Consider the following 20,274-nt stretch of genomic DNA (forward strand, 5'->3'; position numbering starts at 1 on the left):
ACTACCAGCACAGGTTACATGGTAGATGCACTGATAAATCCATCAAACCCAATCTATCTAATCCTTGAATTAATATGATTTGGGTGTACTATGTAAGTAATTTGATAGGCTTTCCATATCTACTGGCGGGGACAAGAAAAGTGGCCACGATGTGCTATGGCAAGACTATGATGTTGCAACTTCTGTGAGAGCTGCATGACGTGTAATTCATGGTCTTCCTGTGGTGCAATTGCCGAGTCCAAGTTTGTCTACACTACTGCATCCCCATCTCTTGATTTATCTGGAGCATTAGGGAGTGCTTGGCAGAACATATCGAGGATCCGCTGGCTTCATGTAATCCATAGGTATTTGATCCGCCGGAGGGGCCTGTTGTGAGTGTTAGTCACCAACGGACGAGTAACCAGGGTCGGAACAGCAGACTGACCTGCAAAGTTTCTGCCCACTGCCTGACTGCATCAAAGTTCTTGCACTTGTGCCGCGTATTGAAGTCGGGGAAAGCCGCCGGCTTCTGAGCATCATACCAGACTTGACCTGTATCTAGGTATCAGCATCTTCAAAATCGCATTGTGTATGAGCTTGACGAGAAGCCTTTGGTATGAGCCTACCGAGAAGACCCGTGTCAACGTTGCACATGAGCACCTGACGGACAGTGTCGAGGCAGTGAGCTGCAGAGCAGAAAGTCACCCGTCAGCAGATCTACAGCTTATCAATAATGGTAAACTGGAAATGAGAGTGACATACTGATATGGAGCTTCAAAATGCGATCATCATTCTTGAAGGCGTGCATGCCCAGGCCTTTGTAGTAGGCATAGTTGAAGTACAATGACTTTCTGACAAGATTCTATCAGACTGTTAGTACCATGGCAGAACATAGAGCACAACTGTAGTCAAATTTTCTTCTCCACAACCAAGAGGAGCCAGTGTATGGACAGCCTTACCAGGCAGTGCAAGTGGTGCATTCCCTCAACGTTCACAAAGTATCCTGCGCCATACTTCTCCGAGCGCTGTACATGTCGCTCTTCAAGGCCACTCGCAGATCCTTGCTTGAGCGAAACAACACCAGGACGGTCTAGAGATTGACTGATTAGCCTTCAGTCATTCTGGGAGACGCGCATTATGGTTCAGGCTCACATTCTGCGCCCAATGCCTCCCAGGCTGCATCGACATCAGGGGACGCATCCTTCCTGTAGATCGTTTCTTGGAGGAATGATCCATTGAATTTGGTATATGCATATTTAATACCAACATCTTGGATTAGCGGCGCTATGGTAATTCTTTTTAGCAAGATACTTTCATGAGAAATTTAGCGTTTGCCCGATATACTCACAATATGCCGATGTGTGCATTGAACACTCCCGGTCGAGGCTGTTGTCGTGTATCTTGGTGCCGAAATAGCCACCAACAACAAAAGATATGACATTGGATGTCATATAGAGTGCCCAAAGAATGTAATTCCGACGATGATGATATCTACGCTGTGATTGCGAGTCTGTGTGATCCTGGTAGTCAAAGAGTTCATTTTCGACGCTGGACCGCCGATCATCGGAGTGCCCAGTCAAAGGATGATAGACTTCTTTTCTGGGACTTTTGGGGATCTCCATTTTTGTGTCGATTAGAAGCGTGCGCTTGCTGCAGCTGAAGACTGCTGTCAAGAGTTAGAAAAGTTGTTACGCCTCCAATGATGTGACACTTGGCGAAATTTGTTGTAGGAGTGAGTGTAGATCTCATGTTGTGACGGTCCTTGAAAGCAAAACTATAGACCGCGCCCCCTCTAGTACTGCAATGAGGCAGCAGGTGGCTGTTTGGCCCTGCCTATTGCGATATACCAAAGGGCTTTAGGCACAAACAAGATACAGATACATAGGGTAGGTACTAGGTACCCACACTACCTAGGTAGTTGCCTACATAGGTACCTACCACAACTGGCATTTAGCCTTAGGTTCCATTTTAGGAAACAACAGCTGCAGCATGTAATTACCGGCTACTATCCCAAGGGAAGCAAGACTCCTAGAGTAGGTATGTCCAGTATTTGAACCCGACCGTGATTGTAGCCTCACAAAGCCTTTCAAGCCTGAAAAAAATACCCCCGGGCTGCGCTCTCAAGTGATACTCCCCAACGTCGCTTGTACGGAGATTACCGGCTAGCGGCCCTCGTGTGCTGCCTGAATTATCACTCTTTCCAGCCTTGCATTGGCCGCTTAGGCTCAAGTGCATTCCTTCACATCCTTACGTTCCCAACGTGGCAGAAGATATCTCTCTGTGATTTGATTGAAATATCCCGCCTTGCTTAAAAATACTGCTGATAACTTCTAGGGGAAGCAGAGTCTCAGCTTCGTGGTACGTATAATTGCTTACGCGTAGGGCTGCAAGAAGACTTTAGCCAAGACACCTACGGCTGAGGCCAGTTGACACTTTCATGTCTTTCATCTGAAGATGTCTAAGACCACCACGTAAGACATCAGGGGACAGCCAAAGTGCTGACAGAGAATTGTCCAGCAACAAAAAGAGAGGACAAAGGCATAAGACTGGCCAGCGTCATTAGCAGGTAGCACAATTTCAGCACAGAGGTCGCCCCCTATCTTCGGTATCACCAAGTGTTGAATGTAAGCTTCATGTATACTCACGTCATAATAATATGACGACCATGGCTGCTATATACTAAGTGCAGCCAAGATGCGTGCGCCACTAGCTCAATATTAGGGTCCTTGATCGTCAAGTCGCAAAGTATAATAGCCATATTTCCCCTAAATTCTGAATCAGGAGTTATTCCAGGAGATAAGAAAAACATGGAAACTAGCAGATTCATCGGATTATGGCGTCGACTAAAGCTCCGGGTGGCAGAGCAGCCACCGAGTCTACCAGCAATCGGAGCTCTGGTTTGAGCCGCACGGTAACCACGTCGTCGTGCGTGTTGCCGATCTTGGAAGCTGTCAAGCTGTGCATACCGGTACGCCCGGGGAGCCATCTGCTGTGGTTGCATCGGCCCAGAAGACTACCATCCACAGATTATGCTGACTGTATTAGACTCCAGCTGCCTCGCGGGATAGTTGCCCAGACTCGGCTGGCCAGGTCAGTCGTCATAGAGCCAGCCTTGTGGGGATTTCTGAATTCTTAACGTATAGGAGCTTCTGTTAGTGCAAGGTTACACGACACAAACAGAAAGCCTCAGTCTGATGATCCTAAAAAGACCATAAAAACCCCTCCAGTCTTTGCGTTGAGCTCGAACATCCGGATGTCGGTAAAACAGACACAATCGAACCAAAGGCCTCGAAAGCATAGCCATTCTGCCATACCAACATAGCCTTGTTCTCCTTCAACCCTTCACATCCAATATGAAGTTCTCTCCTGTTTTGATCATCGGCGCACTCGCCATCACGGGGACAGTTGCAGCCCCCATAGACACCGACACATTGGGTACTGCTACTATCACAGATACCAACACCGACATTAACTATGGCGACTACAACGCCGCCGGAGCGACTGCCGGAGCAATGACTGGATCGACTGCCGGAGCAATGACTGGATCGACTGCCGGAGCAATGACTGGATCGACTGCCGGAGCAATCACTGGATCGACTGCCGGAGCAATCACTGGATCGACTACCGGAACGACCACTGGAACGACCACCGGGGCCGACGCCGGGGCCAATGCTGGAGCCGGAATCAGAGGCGGCAGGTGGCAGGGTAGCAGGTGGCAGGGCGGCAGAAGCGGACGCTATGGCACGTACACCAAAACCCCATCGAGCCCTGCCAATTATGGCACCTACCGCCGCCGTTGGGTCAACCGGGCCAAGAGCCTCTTTATTTGACTTCGACAACACTGAAACGTCGCCACAGCGAAGAGCATAAAAAAACGATTTGAGTTCCTGGCTGTTCATCCTCACGAAGCTGGCGAAGAAATACTCAAGGACGAGTACAGAATAGCTTTTGTTCCTGGATACACGGAGGATAGTTAATGAATAATACATCTTCGAATAAATTGATCCACATTATTTGCACGTATGCCGCTGTGCTCAGAGCCAATATAGGCAGCGGCGGCTTGTTCCAATCAATTGAAAACTTCTTTGGCCAAGCCTCCAAGTTCATACTATACCTATTGCGAGGCTAACAATGGAAGACTCGATTCTTGTCGACGGCCCCACCCGATGCTCCCGCTGCTATGATTGGATAATTGAACACTAGCCGCTCCACCACAATCCCGAAGCTACCACCCCAGCGGTGAGCGATTCTGCCGGCAACCCGCCCAAAAATTTCTCAGCCTCAAACCGTGAAGCGCATCCGACCCAAAAGAAGAGCAAGCACAAACGCCACCAAACAGACGACGCCGACGACGACAAAGCGAACCCCTCCATTCATCTCCCCGAAACCAAGATCAAATAACAAAAAAAAAAAAACCCAAAAAAGCCAAAAATGCATCTCATGTGCAACGTCGACGCCTCGGGCAAGCGTGCCTACACCCTCAAGAAGGTGCTCGAGGGCAAGGTTACCAAGTCTGCGCACCCGGCGCGCTTCTCGCCCGACGACAAGTGGTCGCGCCACCGCATAACCCTCAAGAAGAGGTTTGGGCTGCTGCAGACAGAGAAGAGTGAGTTCTTCTTTTTGTTGTGACCACTGTGGGCTGCTTTTGAAAGATTCTATTTGCTGATCAGAGATATTGTGTGTTTTTTGCTGCAGAGGACCTCAAGGCGCTCCAGTCGTCATGAGCTGTTTCTTGTGTTCTTCTTGTTTGTTCTGAGCGGTATAATTCGGGTTATTCATATTTCTTATCCAAATGATAAATTTCTACCTGGTCAAGGGAGAGGCGTTCTTGGCGCAACATCTGGCTTAATGATGGAAGGGGTGGCGACCAAAAAGGTGTTGGAATCCTGCATGTTTGTTGTGACGAGTCCAACAGAAATAAGTAAGCAAGGGCTATCTCTTGCTGAGACTGCTTCATCTGTGGTATGCCTTGGGATTACGGAGAGAAAAGTCCTGCATGTGGTGGTCATCACTCGTATCAGGTCTATATTTTGGTCATGATGCTTTTGTCTATCAATCCGTGTATCGGTGTATCTTTAAGCTGGTATTCTTTTTGCAAGGAAATGGCATCACACAACAAGCAATCACCTCCGTTTCTTCCCATTCACGTTACGCCCTGCGCCGACCTTGATCCGACCGTTTCCGCCTGCCCTCTCACCAGTCAGGATGCCAGGCAGATAGTCCTCGTCCATGAGATCTCTAACTCTCGCGCGGCGCTCGTCATCCACCTTGCGCTGATACTCCTTTTGATCTTCGGCAAGCAGCAAGTCCTTGCCCCATCCGTTCTTACCACCACCACTCACAGTCTTTTTCCCGCTCGCGGTACCATGGACCGGCTTGGGGATGCTAAAAACATTGCCCCTGTTGTTCCATTGAAAGTTGCGCTTCAGGTGCACCTTGAAGTTGCCGTTGGTGTCAGTGGAGCAGCTTGTCCGCGTCAGCGTCGGCTGGCCGCACTTGGGACAGAACTGCTTCTCCATCTGCCGCGTCACGGCGAAACAGCCGTGGCAGCGCAGAACCCAAGATTTGAGGTGCGTGATGCGCGCGAGGGTAGGCGAGACCACGTTGAGGTTGATGCGCAGGGATACGTTTTGCATGGCAAAATCAGAGGTGAGAAGGGCAGCCTGGAGGACGCGCTGGATTGGTTGCTCTGGCGCGCGCGTGGGGTTGTCCTTTGCCTTGTGCTTCTTAATGTTTGACGGAGTGATCCATTCGCCGTCGCCGTCATCGCTGGCCGAGTCTTCTTCATCGACTACTTCGGTAACGCTATCTGGCTCAGCGGTTGAAGCATCCAAGTTTAAGTTCTTGAGCTCTTCGACTGGTGCGGCAGGTTCCCTCGAAGACTCTTCTGTGCTGGCAACGGGGGGTACATCCTCAGTGGTGCCGGCTTGCTCTGTTGCTGCAGGGACATCGGTCGCTACATCTGAAGTCTGCCCTGTTGTCTCTGTTGACTCTGTTGACGGCTCCTTCGCGGTCTCCTGATTAACCTGAGCATCTTCTTTCTTTGGTGGGCTTCCGTTGACCCTTTGTTGGTTAGGGGTATTCCTTAACCTCCAGTCACCGTTGTTCCTCTCGATCTCCAACTCGTACGTCAGGGCTATTAACGCAATATCCGGCCTGCTGAGCACCTCGAGATCTCCTGTGCGACGCGCAAAGTCTGATACAAACTTGATGCTCTCAGGCTTCGGACTCCTCAACTTCAAAAATGGTAAGAGGGTGTTGTTGATGCGTGTCCGGGTCGCTTCGTCTCGTATCTCCTCGAGAACGGCTGGGATGGTGTATAATTCTTCCGCGCGGGCGATCAAGGTGCTGACAGCCGGATCGCCTTTGATCAGTGGCCCTGTGTCAAGTACAAGGGTGTGGATAGGTTTTGTTGGCGGCGTTGTCGTGGATGTAGCAGCAACTGTGTCGAGGGTAGATGGAGGGGCCTCCGCCTTGGGTGGGTTCTCTGCAGACGCATCGGCCTGTACCTCGGGGAGTGCTACTGAGGAGGTCATGACGGGGGTCTTATTATATGACGTCCCTTCAGTAAGTTTGATAAAAAAAAATAAGAATGTCGGTGTTAGGCCGAAAGATGCTGCGCTAATACCAACCGATCGCACAATCAACAGTATCGCGCGCTGCACACATAAAAAAAAGTTGGAGGGGTCAAGTCTCAGTCAAGAAATTTAGGCGGGGACAGGGTGGCAGAATTTCGCGGGGCAAACCAGGGTTCACGTCGCAATCCAAGGGCGGTCTTGACAGACACGCTAAGCCAAATTAGCGCAAATTACGCCCCTATGCAAGATACCCGCAGCATATTCCAAATGCCCCAGATTTAATTATGTGAATGCAAAGCGGCGAAATGCGCTTTGCCAATATCATCATATCTACGGTCAACTTTTGCCGTCGTCCCGAGCCTTTTCCCCGAACCTTTCCGTACAGAATTCTAAAGCCCGTCCGAAGTTGAGGCCGGATAGGATGTATTTCAAAACATTGTTTTAACGTAAAAAGTAGTCTTTGGCATACCTTAGACATGCAAACCTGGTGCAGATGATAGATCTGGCATTGCTGTGGCGCCAGGGTCTCAACCTGTACGGGCTGACACGTGAATGAACCTTAATTTCCTCCCTATGACGAACAAACTGCCAGCCAATGAGAAGGAGCTTCGCGTCCGCGTCGGACTGGGAAGTAGGTTTGTTGACACGGATTTACTTAGTCAATATAGACATGCAACTTACTGCGGTCAGGCATGACTTGCAGATTCATTCAGGAAATTGACTGCAGGCGTTTGATTGATTTTTTTTCTTTTTCGTTCGATTTTTGAATTCTTGCTCAGTGCATTTTGGAACAGACGATGTTCCCATGTCCCTCATCGGCCCGACGACAAAGATTTATTCAGTTCGGTTGATTAGGTATTTGTCTCAAAGAGTTGAACAGGCCCCAGACTCGAATGTCTCCACTCAACTAAACTCGAAAAGTCCACCACCACGTTGGTCAGAGTAGTCTGTCGCTAAACCGTCTCTCAACCACTCCCTCGCTCGACAACTCCGCGTCCGACCGTTAAGACAATTTACCCCACGCGGAGGATGCTCCTTTGCGATTACGAACAAGTGCAGTGCTGGGAAGACACGCGCGCTTCTATTTTGACTATTCTCGACCAACCACGCCAATAACCCCCCCTTGAAAAAACGATCTAGCTCCAAGTTCGCAGACCGCTCGCGACGACGTTCGAAAAAGGGGCACGCCGACCTCGCCGCTGGCGGAGCCCCCTCATAAACCGACAAGATGGCGGGTGGAAATATCAAGGTGGTTGTTCGGTGTCGGCCGTTCAACTCCCGAGGTAGGTTATTTGTTGTTGCCATGGAGGACGTGTGCCTGCGTGCCCGATTATGAAAGCGCGAGAAAAGCTCACAGCTATGGACTCTTGTAGAAAAGGATCGCGGAGCAAAATGTATCGTCGAAATGCGAGACAACCAGACCGTTCTTACGGCACCAGAAGGCGCAAACAAAAAGGACCAGGGACAAAAGGTCTTCGCCTTTGACAGATCATATTGGTCTTTCGACAAGGAAGCACCGAACTATGCCGGCCAGTCAAATCTACATACAGACTTGGGAATACCGCTACTGGATAATGCATTCCAGGGATACAACAACTGTATTTTCGCATACGGTCAAACAGGTTCTGGAAAGTCCTACTCCATGATGGGGTATGGAAAAGAGCATGGTATCATTCCCATGATTTGCCAGGACATGTTTGAACGGATCAACAAGATGCAGGCAGACTCAAACCTCAAGTGCACTGTCGAGGTCTCATATCTCGAAATCTACAACGAGCGCGTTCGCGATCTGCTCAACCCGAGCACCAAGGGCAACCTCAAGGTCCGAGAGCACCCGTCGACAGGACCCTACGTCGAAGACTTGGCCAAGCTGGCCGTCAGCAGTTTCCAGGAGATTGAGCATCTTATGGACGAAGGAAATAAAGCAAGAACGGTCGCTGCCACCAACATGAACGAAACATCAAGTCGAAGTCACGCAGTGTTCACCCTGATGCTGACCCAGAAGAAGTTTGATGTCGAGACCAAAATGGCAATGGAAAAAGTTGCAAAGATTAGCCTGGTGGATTTGGCAGGTTCCGAGAGGGCAACATCCACGGGGGCTACCGGCGCACGTCTCAAGGAAGGTGCTGAAATCAACCGATCACTCTCTACACTGGGACGTGTTATTGCAGCGTTAGCCGACCTGTCGACCGGCAAGAAGAAGAAGGGTGGTGCCACTGGCCAGGTGCCATATCGTGATTCAGTGCTCACATGGCTACTGAAGGACTCGCTAGGAGGAAACAGTATGACCGCCATGATAGCAGCCATCAGTCCAGCAGACATCAACTTTGACGAGACGCTCAGTACACTTCGGTACGCCGACTCGGCTAAACGTATCAAGAACCACGCGGTTGTCAACGAAGACGCCAATGCACGCATGATCAGAGAACTAAAGGAGGAGTTGGCCATGCTCAAGACCAAGCTCGGAGGAGGGGGTGGCGGCGGTGGTGGTGGAAACGGCTCGGCCGTACCTCCGGACGAGATATACGCCGAGGGTACACCTTTGGAACAGCAGATCGTCAGCATCACAGCAGCGGACGGAACGGTCAAAAAGGTTTCCAAAGCTGAAATTGCCGAACAGTTGAGTCAAAGCGAGAAGCTGTTGACGGACCTCAACCAGACTTGGGAAGAAAAATTGCAGAAAACTGAGGAGATTCACAAAGAACGTGAGGCTGCGTTGGAAGAATTGGGAATCAGCATCGAAAAGGGTTTCATTGGATTGAGCACACCCAAGAAGATTCCGCATTTGGTCAACCTGTCGGACGACCCGCTATTGGCTGAATGTCTTGTTTACAACCTCAAACCCGGAACAACAATTGTCGGAAACGTCGAGTCGAATGGAGAACACCAGGCAAACATCCGCCTGAATGGCTCTGGCATTTTGCATGAACACTGCATTTTCGACAATGCGCAGGATGGAACCGTTACTCTGATACCGCAACCCGGAGCAGCCGTCATGGTTAATGGCAAACGCATCGCCGAGCCCAAGCAGCTGCATTCCGGATACCGAGTGATTCTTGGTGACTTTCACATCTTTAGATTCAACCACCCCATGGAGGCAAGAGCGGAGCGAACGGAACAGAGTCTCCTACGGCAGTCACTCACTGCCAGCCAGCTGCAAAATCTTGACAAGGTCACATCACCCATGTCAGCCAAATATGGACATGCCAGGAGCGTTAGCAAGGCAGGGTCTGAATTTGGGGCTGACAGCCGGCCCGACTCGCCGGGGCCGTTTCAGCGGGATGGGCGGGAGACGGATTGGTCTTTTGCGCGGCGAGAGGCAGCGCCGGCTATTCTTGGCTCCGACCAAAACATTACAAATCTGACCGACGAGGAGCTGAATGGGTTGTTTGAAAAGCTCCTCAAGGAACGAGAAGAACGAGTAAATGGTCGTGATGGAGAAGATGAGACAGAGTCCATGTCTTCGTACCCCGTGCGCGAAAAGTATCTTTCGACTGGCACTATCGACAACTTCTCACTTGACACGGCCCTGACGATTCCCTCGACCCCCAGGCAAGGTGATGGGGACGACAAGCTGCGCGAAACTCGGGAGGAGATGCAGTCGCAGCTAGAGAAGCGAAAAGAGGAATTCCAGGGCCAGCTCAAAACCGCCGAGGCGGCAAATGTTGAGGTCGAGGAGATCAGGAAGGAGAAGGCACGGATGGAGGATGAGCTTGTGTCGCTCAAGGCAGAAATGCAGAAACAGCTCGAGGTTCAGCGCAAGACTTTTGAGGACAAGATTGAAAGGCTAGACCCGCTGAAGCGACCAAAGGCGAATCCCAAGCTATCCGAAGCCGAGATAAAGTGTGCAAAGGACGTGGTGAAGCACTGGAAGAACCGGCGATATGTTCACATGGCCGAGACTCTGCTGCAAAACGCATCCATCTTGAAGGAAGCGCAGGTGATGAGCCAGGAACTGGAAGAACACGTTTCCTTCCAATTCACAGTTGTGGATGTCGGCCATGTTCTGTGCTCGTCGTACGACATGGTTCTCAATGGCCTGCCGGGTGAGGGTGACGATGTTGCGCTTGAAGAGGCGCCCAAGCCGTGCATTGGTGTTCGAGTCATCGATTACAGAGATAGCTCTGTTCGGCTTTGGAGCTTGGAAAAGCTTCATGATCGCGTGCGACAGATGCGGCAGATGTATCAATACCTCGACGAGCCCGAGTACTCACAGCACCTCAGCTTTGATAACCCCTTTGTTGAGAATTGCATGCCCCAGTATACCCTGGTCGGTGAGACAGATGTGCCTCTGCGCGCCGTGTTTGAGAGCCGCGTTCAAGACTTCACCCTGGATGTCCTGTCGCCGCACACATCTCACGTCATCGGTATCATCAAGCTCTCATTGGAGCCTTCGAGCGCTAGGGCGCCGTCCAACACCCTCAAGTTCAACGTGGTCATGAGCGAGATGGTCGGTTTCGCCGAGCGCGAGGGCACAGAAGTGCATGCCCAGCTCTTCATTCCGGGCGTGTCGGAAGAAGATGGCGTCACGACGACGCAGATGATCAGCGACTTTGACGAGGGCCCCATCAGATTTGAGAGTGTTCATAGCATGAGCGTGCCTTTGTTTGGATCACAGGGCATCAGCCTCCGGATAGCCATCTTCGCCAAGGTTTCGACCATGCATCTCGACAAGCTTCTTAGCTGGGACGACATGAGGGATGCGGTTCCAGTGTCCAGGGGGAAACAAAAAGCGGCTAGGATATCCGAGAGCCACTTTTACACAGAAGAAAAGCACGATCTGCTTGCGAGAGTTCAGATTATGGAAATGGATGAGAACGGCGAGTACGTTCCCGTCGAGGTCACTCAGACGAGCGAACTCGATGCGGGGACGTTCCAGCTTCACCAGGGTCTGCAAAGGCGCATTGCGATCAACCTGAGCCACAGCTCTGGGGATGCCCTTCCCTGGGACGATGTTACGTCTGTTAGAGTTGGCAAGATCCAGCTCGTCGATCATACTGGCAAGACGCCTGACATGGGCAACATCACACCAGACATCCCAATGAAGCTTGCGTCTAAGCCCGTCTTCCGCCACAACGCAAATGGCACCCGCAGTGTGACCATGATTGGCCAATGGGACTCATCGCTGCACGGCTCGCTGCTGCTCGACCGCGTCACTGCAGACAAGTACAAGGTTCAGATGAGCATCTCGTGGGAGGTCGCATCGGAAAAGTTGGCCGAGCCAATGAAGTTCTCTATGAACGTCTTTTGCCAGATAATGTCGCGCAACTTTGTGCGTCAGTCGTCGCTACTGTCATCATTGTGGCAGAGTGTTCGAATCGTCAAGTCGACGACGGGAATCTTCACCATGTCCATGCGGCCTGCGCCTATCAAGCGTGTGGGGGATATTTGGCGGCTCAACAGCCAGCATGATTACGTCAAGGGCGAGGAGACCCTGACAAGCTGGACCCCGCGCGGCGTTTCGCTCATCAGTGATTTCATAGCTTCCAAGAAGAAGCGCAGACGGATTGCAGAGGTCGGGGCTGTGCAGAACTTCGTCAGGAAGATTGGATACCCCCTGCCCAGGGTACAGCCACTTGCGGACGACGATGCTCTCGACGAAGACATTCCACCACCAAAGCTCCCTGATGATATCGAATCTATCAATGAGCTGCTTCAGGACACGCCGGATGTTTCTCAGGTTCTCTCACCCCCCGCCGACACCAATGGCGAGGCTGAGCCCAAGACGCCAACAGATGCCGGTAGCGAAGAGGAAGCAGGGGATGCCGGGACAGAGGCCGAGCCCGAGCCCGAAGACGCTACGCTTACCATATCCGATTTGGCCACCGCGAAACCCGAGTATGACGAGCGCGAATCAGCCCTTTTAACAAAGTGCTTTGAATTGCTGAAGCCGCACCCGGATCCACTGCAAGCTATCCTCAGCCCGCTCAATACCTCGCCTCCAGCAAACGGGGTGACGGAAGCCCCAGAGGAGGCGCCGCGCTTGATTACGACGATCGTCAAGGCGACCCGTAACCCAAAGCTCATGAAAGGGGGTTATCTGCTTGTGCCAAGCAGTGACTCAACACGTTGGATCAAACGTTTTGTTGAGCTTCGCCGGCCTTATCTACATATACACAGCGTGACGGATGGTGAAGAGGTTGGCATTGTCAGTCTTCGGAACTCGAGGGTCGACAGCTCGCCTGGTATCCTGGGGCTCATGGAAGCGGGCGGGCACGGTTACGATCCCAGTGACGATGGACAGCCGCAGTCGCCGGAACAGGCGCACGACGAGATTCCTTCTCCGGCCCCCAGGCCTCGTCAGACGTCCGCACATCGGCGGACATCATCGGGCCGCTTGATCTCGTCGATCTGGACGGGCTTCAGCGGGGGATCGCGGACAAATGGCAACGGTGGAGGCCTCGCTGGACTCAGCGAACGGCTCCAAGCCGGCGTGTTTGCCATCTACGGAACGGACAACACATGGCTTTTTGCAGCTCGCAGCGAGCGCGACAAGCTGGACTGGATCTTTAGAATTGACCAGAGCTACGTTGCTTCAAGCGCCAGCGCCAGCGGGGCGGCAAGCCCGTTACCCCGTCACGTTCGAGACCCGAACAGGGAGGATGAGGGCGACGACTTTTCTCATGGTGGTGGTCGTTGAGGGCCTCGTGATATTATATTCCCTTTTTTTTTGCTTATGTGGCAAGATAAAAAAACCCCTACTCTTAGACTAATGAGGCTTATGACTTTAGGATGGTATATCGTTGCTTTTTTTTCTTCTGTTCTTTCTTTCAGGTGGTTCTTTGTCATCTGCACTATAATCATACCAGCTCGGAAGGATGGATGAGGCGTGCGTGTTTCTTTCGAGGACACCATGACCACATACAAAGATTTTTTATATTTCCTTTGTCACTTTAATTTATATACCCTTCTTGTAGTTGGATTTTCCCCCGGATCATCTCGGTGGGCCAAGCAGAATGACGACATGAAAGACATCGATCGTTCTTGTACCACAAGCTGTCTTTTTTTTTTTCTTTTTCTTTTTATTCTTCTTTCAACTATCTAGGCATAGAAAACCGGAGGTTTGTCAATTTATACCCGTTTCAGCCAAGACTGGACTCACAGGAACCCTTCCATAGATATTTTATATTCTAGATTTCGATTGACGGCTGATACCTGGCCATGTTTTCTCCTGATAGTATGTACCAGTCTTCTACAATTTCCAGGCTGTCAAAGCCAGGATTGGAAGGATGTGAGATGAGGTGATCAACGAGTTGTAACAATGGATTTCTCCGGCACATGGTCTACTTGTTGGCACATCTTCCCGATATGTATTTCCCCCCTCGTTATCGCTTTCCTTCATCAGTTGGACGATTTGGAGATTAAAATGCCAGGTTAGTAATGCGTAGTAGAACTTTGCAGCAGAGCTCTTAATTAACTAGGTACTCATTGTTTCCAAGTTACGTCGACTCTTATTTGAATGCATATGTCACTATGACGCCGCATTGTAACAACATGATCGTCCATAAAAGATCGAGCCCTTCATTTTTGTTTTCTCTAACCTATCTATGACCACCCCTCACCCGGCTGAACCCTCCCCTGCCCCTCCGTCCGCCCCCGGCGCCGCCGCCTCGGGAGCTACTCCCACCCGACGACCCTCCGGGCGGCCTGGCTGGTAAAGAAGACGGTGGCGGTCCGGGAGGGAGGGGCGGGTTCCGACCGCTTCGTCCTCCGCCGCCACCACTTTCGTTCCTCCTCTGGTTCCTAGAGTCACGTTGTCTGGCGCCGCTACCCGTCCCGTTGGCAGCTGACGTGCCGGCCTGGCCGTTGATCCTGATCTGCTGGCGGCCGGGAGGCGGTGCACGGTTCCGGACGGGGGGTTGGATGAACTCGCCCTCCTCCTCGTCGTCGCTCTCAAAGTAGACGTGGTTCCGCTGCGGCACGATGCTCCTGCCGCCAAAGTCGGGCCTTTCGGGGTCGGGAGGTGGTGGAGGGACCCAGGACACGGCCAGGACATCGGTGTCCGGGTCGACGTACAGATCACGGTGCGCGACGGTCCAGGTGTCGTCCTTGGAGTGGGTCGAGATGTTGTTGTATAGCCCGCAGTCGCCGCCAAAGTGGTTGTCTGCGCCGCACGAGTAGCAAAAGGCCGGGATGGACTGGACCTTGATGATGTTCTCCGGGTCCGGGTAGTAAGTACACCACAGGGATTCGCAGTCGTCCTCGAGGTGGTCGGTGGCGCAGCAGACGGCACACTCCAGCTCTGCCTCGCCGGGGGCCGAGGCGAGCTTCTCGAGGCAGGACTTTTTGATATGGCCTAGGCGTTGACACTTGGTACAGCGTACCCTCGTCGGGCACTGGGCCGAGGTGTGGCCGCCTTGGTCCTGACAGTGTCTGCACGTCGGGGGCGGGCAGTCGTTTGCACGGTGACCGTTTTTGGCGCAGATGACGCAGAAATTCGTCTGAGATGCACGGGGGAAGTAGAGGCGGAGCTGCTCAAGCTCTTCCTCCCGAGATAGTTGTATTTTGCCACTCCCGCCAGATCCTGGTAGTTGTTGGAGCTGTTTTTCTACGAGGTTGGACGGCTTGTTCTCTGGCTTATCTTCTGGTTCCGATTCAGACATTATCTCTCCCTCGGACAGATCAGAGGATTCCTTGCCATTACCAACAAAGCGAGAGATTATCTTGTCCATCTGCGAGGAATCCGTATTCCTGGCGGCCTTCTTGCTTTCCTTACGAACCTGCTCAGGTATCGAAGTAGCTTCCAGACGGATCAGGTAACCGCGGCGCAGCAGCCTAGCATCCACCTTTGCCACGTTCGGGGCATTATCTGAGCAGAACTCTTCGCACCAGGCAAGGAACTGCTTCTTTCGGCCGCCCTTGACGTCCAACTGAAGTTCCGGCAGCTTCCAATCAATGCTTTTGCGGCGCATTGTGGATCGGTCCGGCGCCTCACTGCCAGACCTAGACCTAGACTTGGACTTTGACCTAGACCTGGATTTGCCGGTAGTCCCAGGATCACCACTGATAGCGGTAGACTCGACGCCCGCCTTGTCATTTGAAGCAGCATCGGTCTTGGTCTCGGCGTCTTTTGGGCTCTTTGTATCCGCTGAGCCTGCGGGTTTACGGTTCAAGACACCGCGTGTTTTGAGGATTGGCAATGCGGCCCCAAACGAGGTCCTGACAACTTTGTGAGAGGCGCTGTTCCAATCGCGGGGGCCAGCAGTGATTTCTGCTTCATCGTCGTCCTGTGTAGGTTCTTCGACCTTGCCCTCTTTATCATCCTCATCATTAGCATCCTCATCATCGTCCTCGTCCTCGTCATCATCATCATCATCATCATCATTATCACCGCCGATATCCTTATTGGATGTTTCGGTTGGCTCAGGGTCAGGTGAGCCGGGCGATGCAGGTATGGCATCCTCATTCTCATCCCCAGAATCGCCAATTCCCGGGTCGCTCAGCCTTATTTTCTTTTGAGCTGGTGATGCATGACTTGAAGACGCGGGTGCATTTTGTTGATCCATCATAGGTTCATCTTCAGAAGCCTCATCAAGGGAGCGCTTCTGTCCAGCTGATGCAGGAGTAACCTCAGGTTGTACCTGGTCTTGGATTGGAGGCTCTGGTTGGATGCTCGTGGGCATGGTCGAGTCCTGGGCGTGTTCGGCCATCACTGCAGGCAACGCAACGCAGCCAAGGTTGTGCCGAAAATATTCCCGATATCACCAAAGGGGAATTGCGGTTATGGTCAAGACGCGCTTTGGCATGCGATTTGGAGCTAAAGGTTTTGCGTGCACGCGCCGCGCCAAGCCAAGCCAAAGTAAAAAATAGAAACAAGAGCGTATAACGTATTCGAAAAAAAAGAAAATAAAGTAGATGACGATGCACTGTTTTTTTTTTTTTGTGTTGCTCCCTTGAACAAAACAAAAACAGCTGACACAAAACCGGAGCACACTGTCCCGTTTGCCCACAGGAGCAAACAAAAATGGGGGAGACTTCCTGGTCAGGCTCGTATTATAGGTCTCGCGAAATGGCAAGGTACCACTGGGTTTTTTTTTTTTTTTGTATCAGCAAGCCAGGGATTTTTTTGAGAACCACTGTTAAGGGGATTTAGTTGGCCAGTGGATTTTTTCTTCTTCTTTTTTTCTTCTGTCTCTTCCGGCATTGCGCGACGTGTCGATTGCGTGGGAATTCGCTGCATCGACAATCCAATTTCAATATCGCCCCATCATCATTCGGAATTTGATTGGATCGACAGCTGGGGTTGTGGAGAATTTCATCATTTAGAGCACCCAAGCCAAGGAGGGGTATCCACTGGTTCGGTTGCAGGCCCCAACAGTACCTAACCTAAGGAGGTAGGCTTTGGAAAGGAGCTGGAAGGGGACGACCCTTTGAATGTGCACGACAAAAGGTTACATGTGTAGTGGGTTTTGAATCGAGGAGAGACACAGTCAGTTGGCCCCGGACCAAACAAGCTACAACAACAACAATAACAACAACAACGGACGCTCAACACTCTATTTACGACAAGCACGCACCGAAGTGTCTTGCAATCATTTATTTGATCAGTGCAATCTACACAACTACAGTAGAAATAATAAGTAAGTAAGCTACACACAAGGTACCTACCAACCTATTGATTTAGTATTAGGCGGTGGACCATCTTAGGTGCTTGTTCCTTCACATCCCATACATCCCATGTTTCCCATGCATCGTTGAACCCTCAAAAAGAGGTCACATTGGCTGAGTTTCTAGCTGCTGCTGCCAAACGTCATCTGTATCTGTCCCAAGGACAACCTAGAAAATCAACAAAAAGCACAAGTAAACTAACTTTCAAACTTCAACCACCCTACAGTCTCTACCACTCGCCCGCGATCCCCCCGCGCCACGTTCTTTCCCGTCCAACGCTTCCCATCTCGGCTTTGTTTGTCTGCCTCCTTTCGCAACCTTTTGCTCAACCACCTTTTGCGCACCCACACGAAAGCGCTAGCCGTCGAGGTCCTTCCTTAATATACAAAGTCGATTTGATATCGCCAAAAACACATACGCTGCTTGTTTTTGCCTCCAGCCTCGTCTGGATTTTGACTTTTTCTGGCTTTGCCTGGCTGCAGCGCAAAAAGTCATATTCTGCCTTTGTCACAAGCTTCTCAGCTGCGACAATAAGGGGCGAAACACATACACACACGCATAGCACTCACCTTGACGGCACGAGGAAACACAAAGCCAAACCCCAGGATCTCGACAAGTTCGAGATCATCCACCTGCTCACTCCACCTTGTTAGACGGCTTCCCGCCGCCACACCGTCAAGCTGTCTTCCCCGATCCTCATCCCTCGGATCGTCTCGTACGACGCGGGCACCAACGTCCCCCGCCGAGGTGGTGCGTACAGTACGAATCCGATGGTTACCGATAACAAGACTGGCCGCCGGAGGAGGTCTAGCAGCATCCTCCAAGTCTATCATGAGCCGCAAGAGCCCATCGATCAGCTTAGCGACCAGTCCGCGCTGCCCAACCTGAATGCGAACTGGGTGAACGCCAAGGGTGAGCTTTTCTATTTGGTTCCGCTTCGTTTCTGCATAGGCAACTCGCCTAATTTCACCTCACCGAAGCCCTTCTTCGTTTGCGATGAGGTTTGTGAAGCGTCGCGTGGGCTGAACCTTGGAGTTGATGGCTTGGCTGGCTGGAGCTTGGTATGGCGTGATAAATTCTAAACCGAAGCTAACGTGTTTTCTGTGCTCCCTCTAGGCGCTTGGGGCATCCACATTGTCCTCATCATTGCCCTCAAGATTCTCTACGATGTGATTCCCGGCGTGTCACAAGAGACTTCATGGACTCTGGTCAACATTTCGTATATGTTAGGCTCCTATATCATGTTTCATTACGTCAGGGGCGTCCCTTTTGAATTCAACGCCGGCGCATACGACAACCTCAACATGTGGGAGCAGATAGACGATGGCGCACAGTACACTCCTGCCAAAAAGTTCCTACTCAGTGTACCTATTGTGCTTTTCCTGCTGAGCACACATTACACCCATTACGATTTGACGTACTTCACCATCAACTTCCTGGCCGTGTTGGGTGTCGTCATTCCAAAGCTGCCTTTTGTAAGCATGATATCAGTGATTCCCTATCCGTATTTCTGTCCGGTCGAAGCGGATGCCTCATCTGTGGTTGTATTTGCGCCACGGGGAGTTTCTTGGCATTGGCTAACTTGAAATTTCGTATACAGAGCCACCGCATGAGGGTTGGCTTGTTTTCTGGGCCGCCGGAGGATCAATGATGGAGGATGACAACTGGATCGCCGATCACCAATTTTTGTGTCGGGGCGGGCATTTTGTTGAGGATGGAGGGATTTGGTGCTGCTAATTCTATGACTTCGAACCATAAACGCCCACTCACGCCCAAGTGAGCTCACAGAAAGTCGAGGTTCTCACAGCGCATGGCTGCGGTCGGACCCCGTCTGATCAGTAGCAATGGTGGAATAGCCTGATTTAGTTGAGTTTATCAAGCACTTTGCGCGTTTGGCTTTGAGCTTGAGCAGTGCCTGCTCTGTTCTAGGTCATTCAACGCACTCAATCCATCTTGTTTTTTCCTCATAGAATGACGAGAGAATACTCTAGGTGAAGAATTTTCACCTGTCTATATAGACGGCTGCCGCCACAAGCGTGCCATTGGAGCTTTAATTACACCTTAAAGGTTATAAGGCTGGCAGCTTGAGAGCTATTGTTGAGCCCGGCCTTGATTATAGCAATATGCCGCACCCTTCAGGGGTTACCAACAATATTTGCAATTAACCTAGGGAAGTGCTAGAGAAGTGTCGTCTACTTAATCTACTTTGAGGCTGCAGAAACTAGCGTTATATCCTGCAGTTAGTTTAAAGAACTGATCATGGTGGCACTGGAAACAATGTGAGGGCATGTGTCGACAGCAGCTTCTTGATGGCTAGCCTGCCGGTATGGACGGCTATAAGAGCAGGGCAAGATCTCCTTGGATCCTAAAGGAATGGTCTTCTGTGATCCCTTACCATAAGGCAATCTTCATTGCAGCATTAACAGTCAAGACGGTCGTTTCTTTTTGGAGCTTTCCCCCACTCTTTACAACTTCTCCCCTCCAAATCACCTTCACAATGAAGACTACAGCCATCCTCGCCCTGGCCGCCGCGAGCCTCGTAGCGGCCTCGCCCCAGCACAAGGTCTCCAAGCCCATCATCACGGCCAGACAGAACAACGCGCAGGCCACGCCCGTGACTGCCACTGCCATCGCGACCATCTCGACCACGGCCACTGCCGCCAACCAGGTCATCGCCGTCTCCACCACGGTCTTTGCCACCGCCACCCCGGAGACCACCACCGTCACCGTCACCTCCACCCAGACCGTGTCGGAGACCCCCATCCCCACCGTCACCGTCACCGCCCATTGGGGTCACCACCACGGTGGTCACCACCATCATCACCACGATGATGACTACGATGATCACGACTACGATGGTCATGACTATGATGATGATGACTATGGAAAGCAGAAGTGAGTCGGGGGGGTCCATGGTCCATGGTATTGCTATGTCGCTTAATGCGGGGGGTGTATAAAAGCTAGATGCTGACTTTTCATATTTTGTCTTCTTTGTAGCTAAAGGTGCCACTCGACCAAGTGGCAGCAGGCCGATCTAGCACCTTCATCCACAATACCCTTGTTACTTCTTGCGCTGGGTATGGAGGGTAGTGTGGAATGGGAGGATTGA

At 51.6% G+C, this 20,274-nt stretch overlaps 8 protein-coding genes across 8 annotated transcripts; 5 read left to right on the forward strand and 3 right to left on the reverse strand.

The window, feature by feature from the left end:
- Positions 1–288: 288 nt before the first annotated feature.
- PgNI_06210 (uncharacterized protein) lies at positions 289–1,601 on the reverse strand (the record flags this gene model as incomplete). The annotated part of the gene is made up of 7 exons (XM_031126236.1): positions 289–366; positions 425–531; positions 606–665; positions 742–841; positions 939–1,069; positions 1,132–1,263; positions 1,328–1,601. 7 exons carry the CDS (start codon positions 1,599–1,601, stop codon positions 289–291), a joined length of 882 nt encoding a protein of 293 aa, XP_030982457.1.
- Positions 1,602–3,332: 1,731 nt separating this feature from the next.
- PgNI_06211 (uncharacterized protein) lies at positions 3,333–3,809 on the forward strand (the record flags this gene model as incomplete). Its single annotated transcript, XM_031126237.1, has 1 exon — positions 3,333–3,809. The coding sequence occupies one exon, from the start codon at positions 3,333–3,335 to the stop codon at positions 3,807–3,809; it is 477 nt and encodes a 158-aa protein (XP_030982458.1).
- Positions 3,810–4,271: 462 nt separating this feature from the next.
- Positions 4,272–6,627, forward strand: PgNI_06212 (uncharacterized protein). The gene is made up of 2 exons (XM_031126238.1): positions 4,272–4,585; positions 4,675–6,627. Exons 1-2 carry the CDS (start codon positions 4,411–4,413, stop codon positions 4,701–4,703), a joined length of 204 nt encoding a protein of 67 aa, XP_030982459.1. The 5' UTR covers positions 4,272–4,410; the 3' UTR covers positions 4,704–6,627.
- On the reverse strand, positions 5,103–6,515 carry PgNI_06213 (uncharacterized protein; the record flags this gene model as incomplete). The annotated part of the gene is made up of 1 exon (XM_031126239.1): positions 5,103–6,515. One exon carries the CDS (start codon positions 6,513–6,515, stop codon positions 5,103–5,105), a length of 1,413 nt encoding a protein of 470 aa, XP_030982460.1.
- Positions 6,628–7,748: 1,121 nt separating the features above from the next.
- On the forward strand, positions 7,749–13,197 carry PgNI_06214 (uncharacterized protein; the record flags this gene model as incomplete). Its single annotated transcript, XM_031126240.1, has 2 exons — positions 7,749–7,840; positions 7,931–13,197. Exons 1-2 carry the CDS (start codon positions 7,786–7,788, stop codon positions 13,195–13,197), a joined length of 5,322 nt encoding a protein of 1,773 aa, XP_030982453.1. The 5' UTR covers positions 7,749–7,785.
- Positions 13,198–14,098: 901 nt separating this feature from the next.
- Positions 14,099–16,207, reverse strand: PgNI_06215 (uncharacterized protein; the record flags this gene model as incomplete). The annotated part of the gene is made up of 1 exon (XM_031126241.1): positions 14,099–16,207. One exon carries the CDS (start codon positions 16,205–16,207, stop codon positions 14,099–14,101), a length of 2,109 nt encoding a protein of 702 aa, XP_030982454.1.
- Positions 16,208–17,020: 813 nt separating this feature from the next.
- Positions 17,021–19,190, forward strand: PgNI_06216 (uncharacterized protein). Its single transcript, XM_031126242.1, has 4 exons — positions 17,021–17,137; positions 17,392–18,077; positions 18,282–18,640; positions 18,766–19,190. The coding sequence occupies exons 2-4, from the start codon at positions 17,936–17,938 to the stop codon at positions 18,814–18,816; spliced, it is 552 nt and encodes a 183-aa protein (XP_030982455.1). The 5' UTR covers positions 17,021–17,137; positions 17,392–17,935; the 3' UTR covers positions 18,817–19,190.
- Positions 19,191–19,662: 472 nt separating this feature from the next.
- Positions 19,663–20,274, forward strand: PgNI_06217 (uncharacterized protein; the record flags this gene model as incomplete). Its single annotated transcript, XM_031126243.1, has 2 exons — positions 19,663–20,060; positions 20,169–20,274. The coding sequence occupies 2 exons, from the start codon at positions 19,663–19,665 to the stop codon at positions 20,272–20,274; spliced, it is 504 nt and encodes a 167-aa protein (XP_030982456.1).

The sequence above is a fragment of the Pyricularia grisea genome, chromosome I (genome assembly GCF_004355905.1).
Source record: "Pyricularia grisea strain NI907 chromosome I, whole genome shotgun sequence".
Lineage (NCBI taxonomy): Eukaryota > Fungi > Ascomycota > Sordariomycetes > Magnaporthales > Pyriculariaceae > Pyricularia > Pyricularia grisea.

Coding starts and splice junctions, on each gene's coding strand:
- PgNI_06212 (XM_031126238.1), top strand. CDS start 4,411: ATGCATCTCATGTGCAACGTCGACGCCTCGGGCAAGCGTGCCTACACC. Junction 4,586..4,674: donor GCTGCTGCAGACAGAGAAGA/GTGAGTTCTTCT, acceptor TTTTTGCTGCAG/AGGACCTCAAGGCGCTCCAG.
- PgNI_06216 (XM_031126242.1), top strand. CDS start 17,936: ATGGTTACCGATAACAAGACTGGCCGCCGGAGGAGGTCTAGCAGCATC. Junction 18,078..18,281: donor GAACTGGGTGAACGCCAAGG/GTGAGCTTTTCT, acceptor TGCTCCCTCTAG/GCGCTTGGGGCATCCACATT. Junction 18,641..18,765: donor TCATTCCAAAGCTGCCTTTT/GTAAGCATGATA, acceptor TTTCGTATACAG/AGCCACCGCATGAGGGTTGG.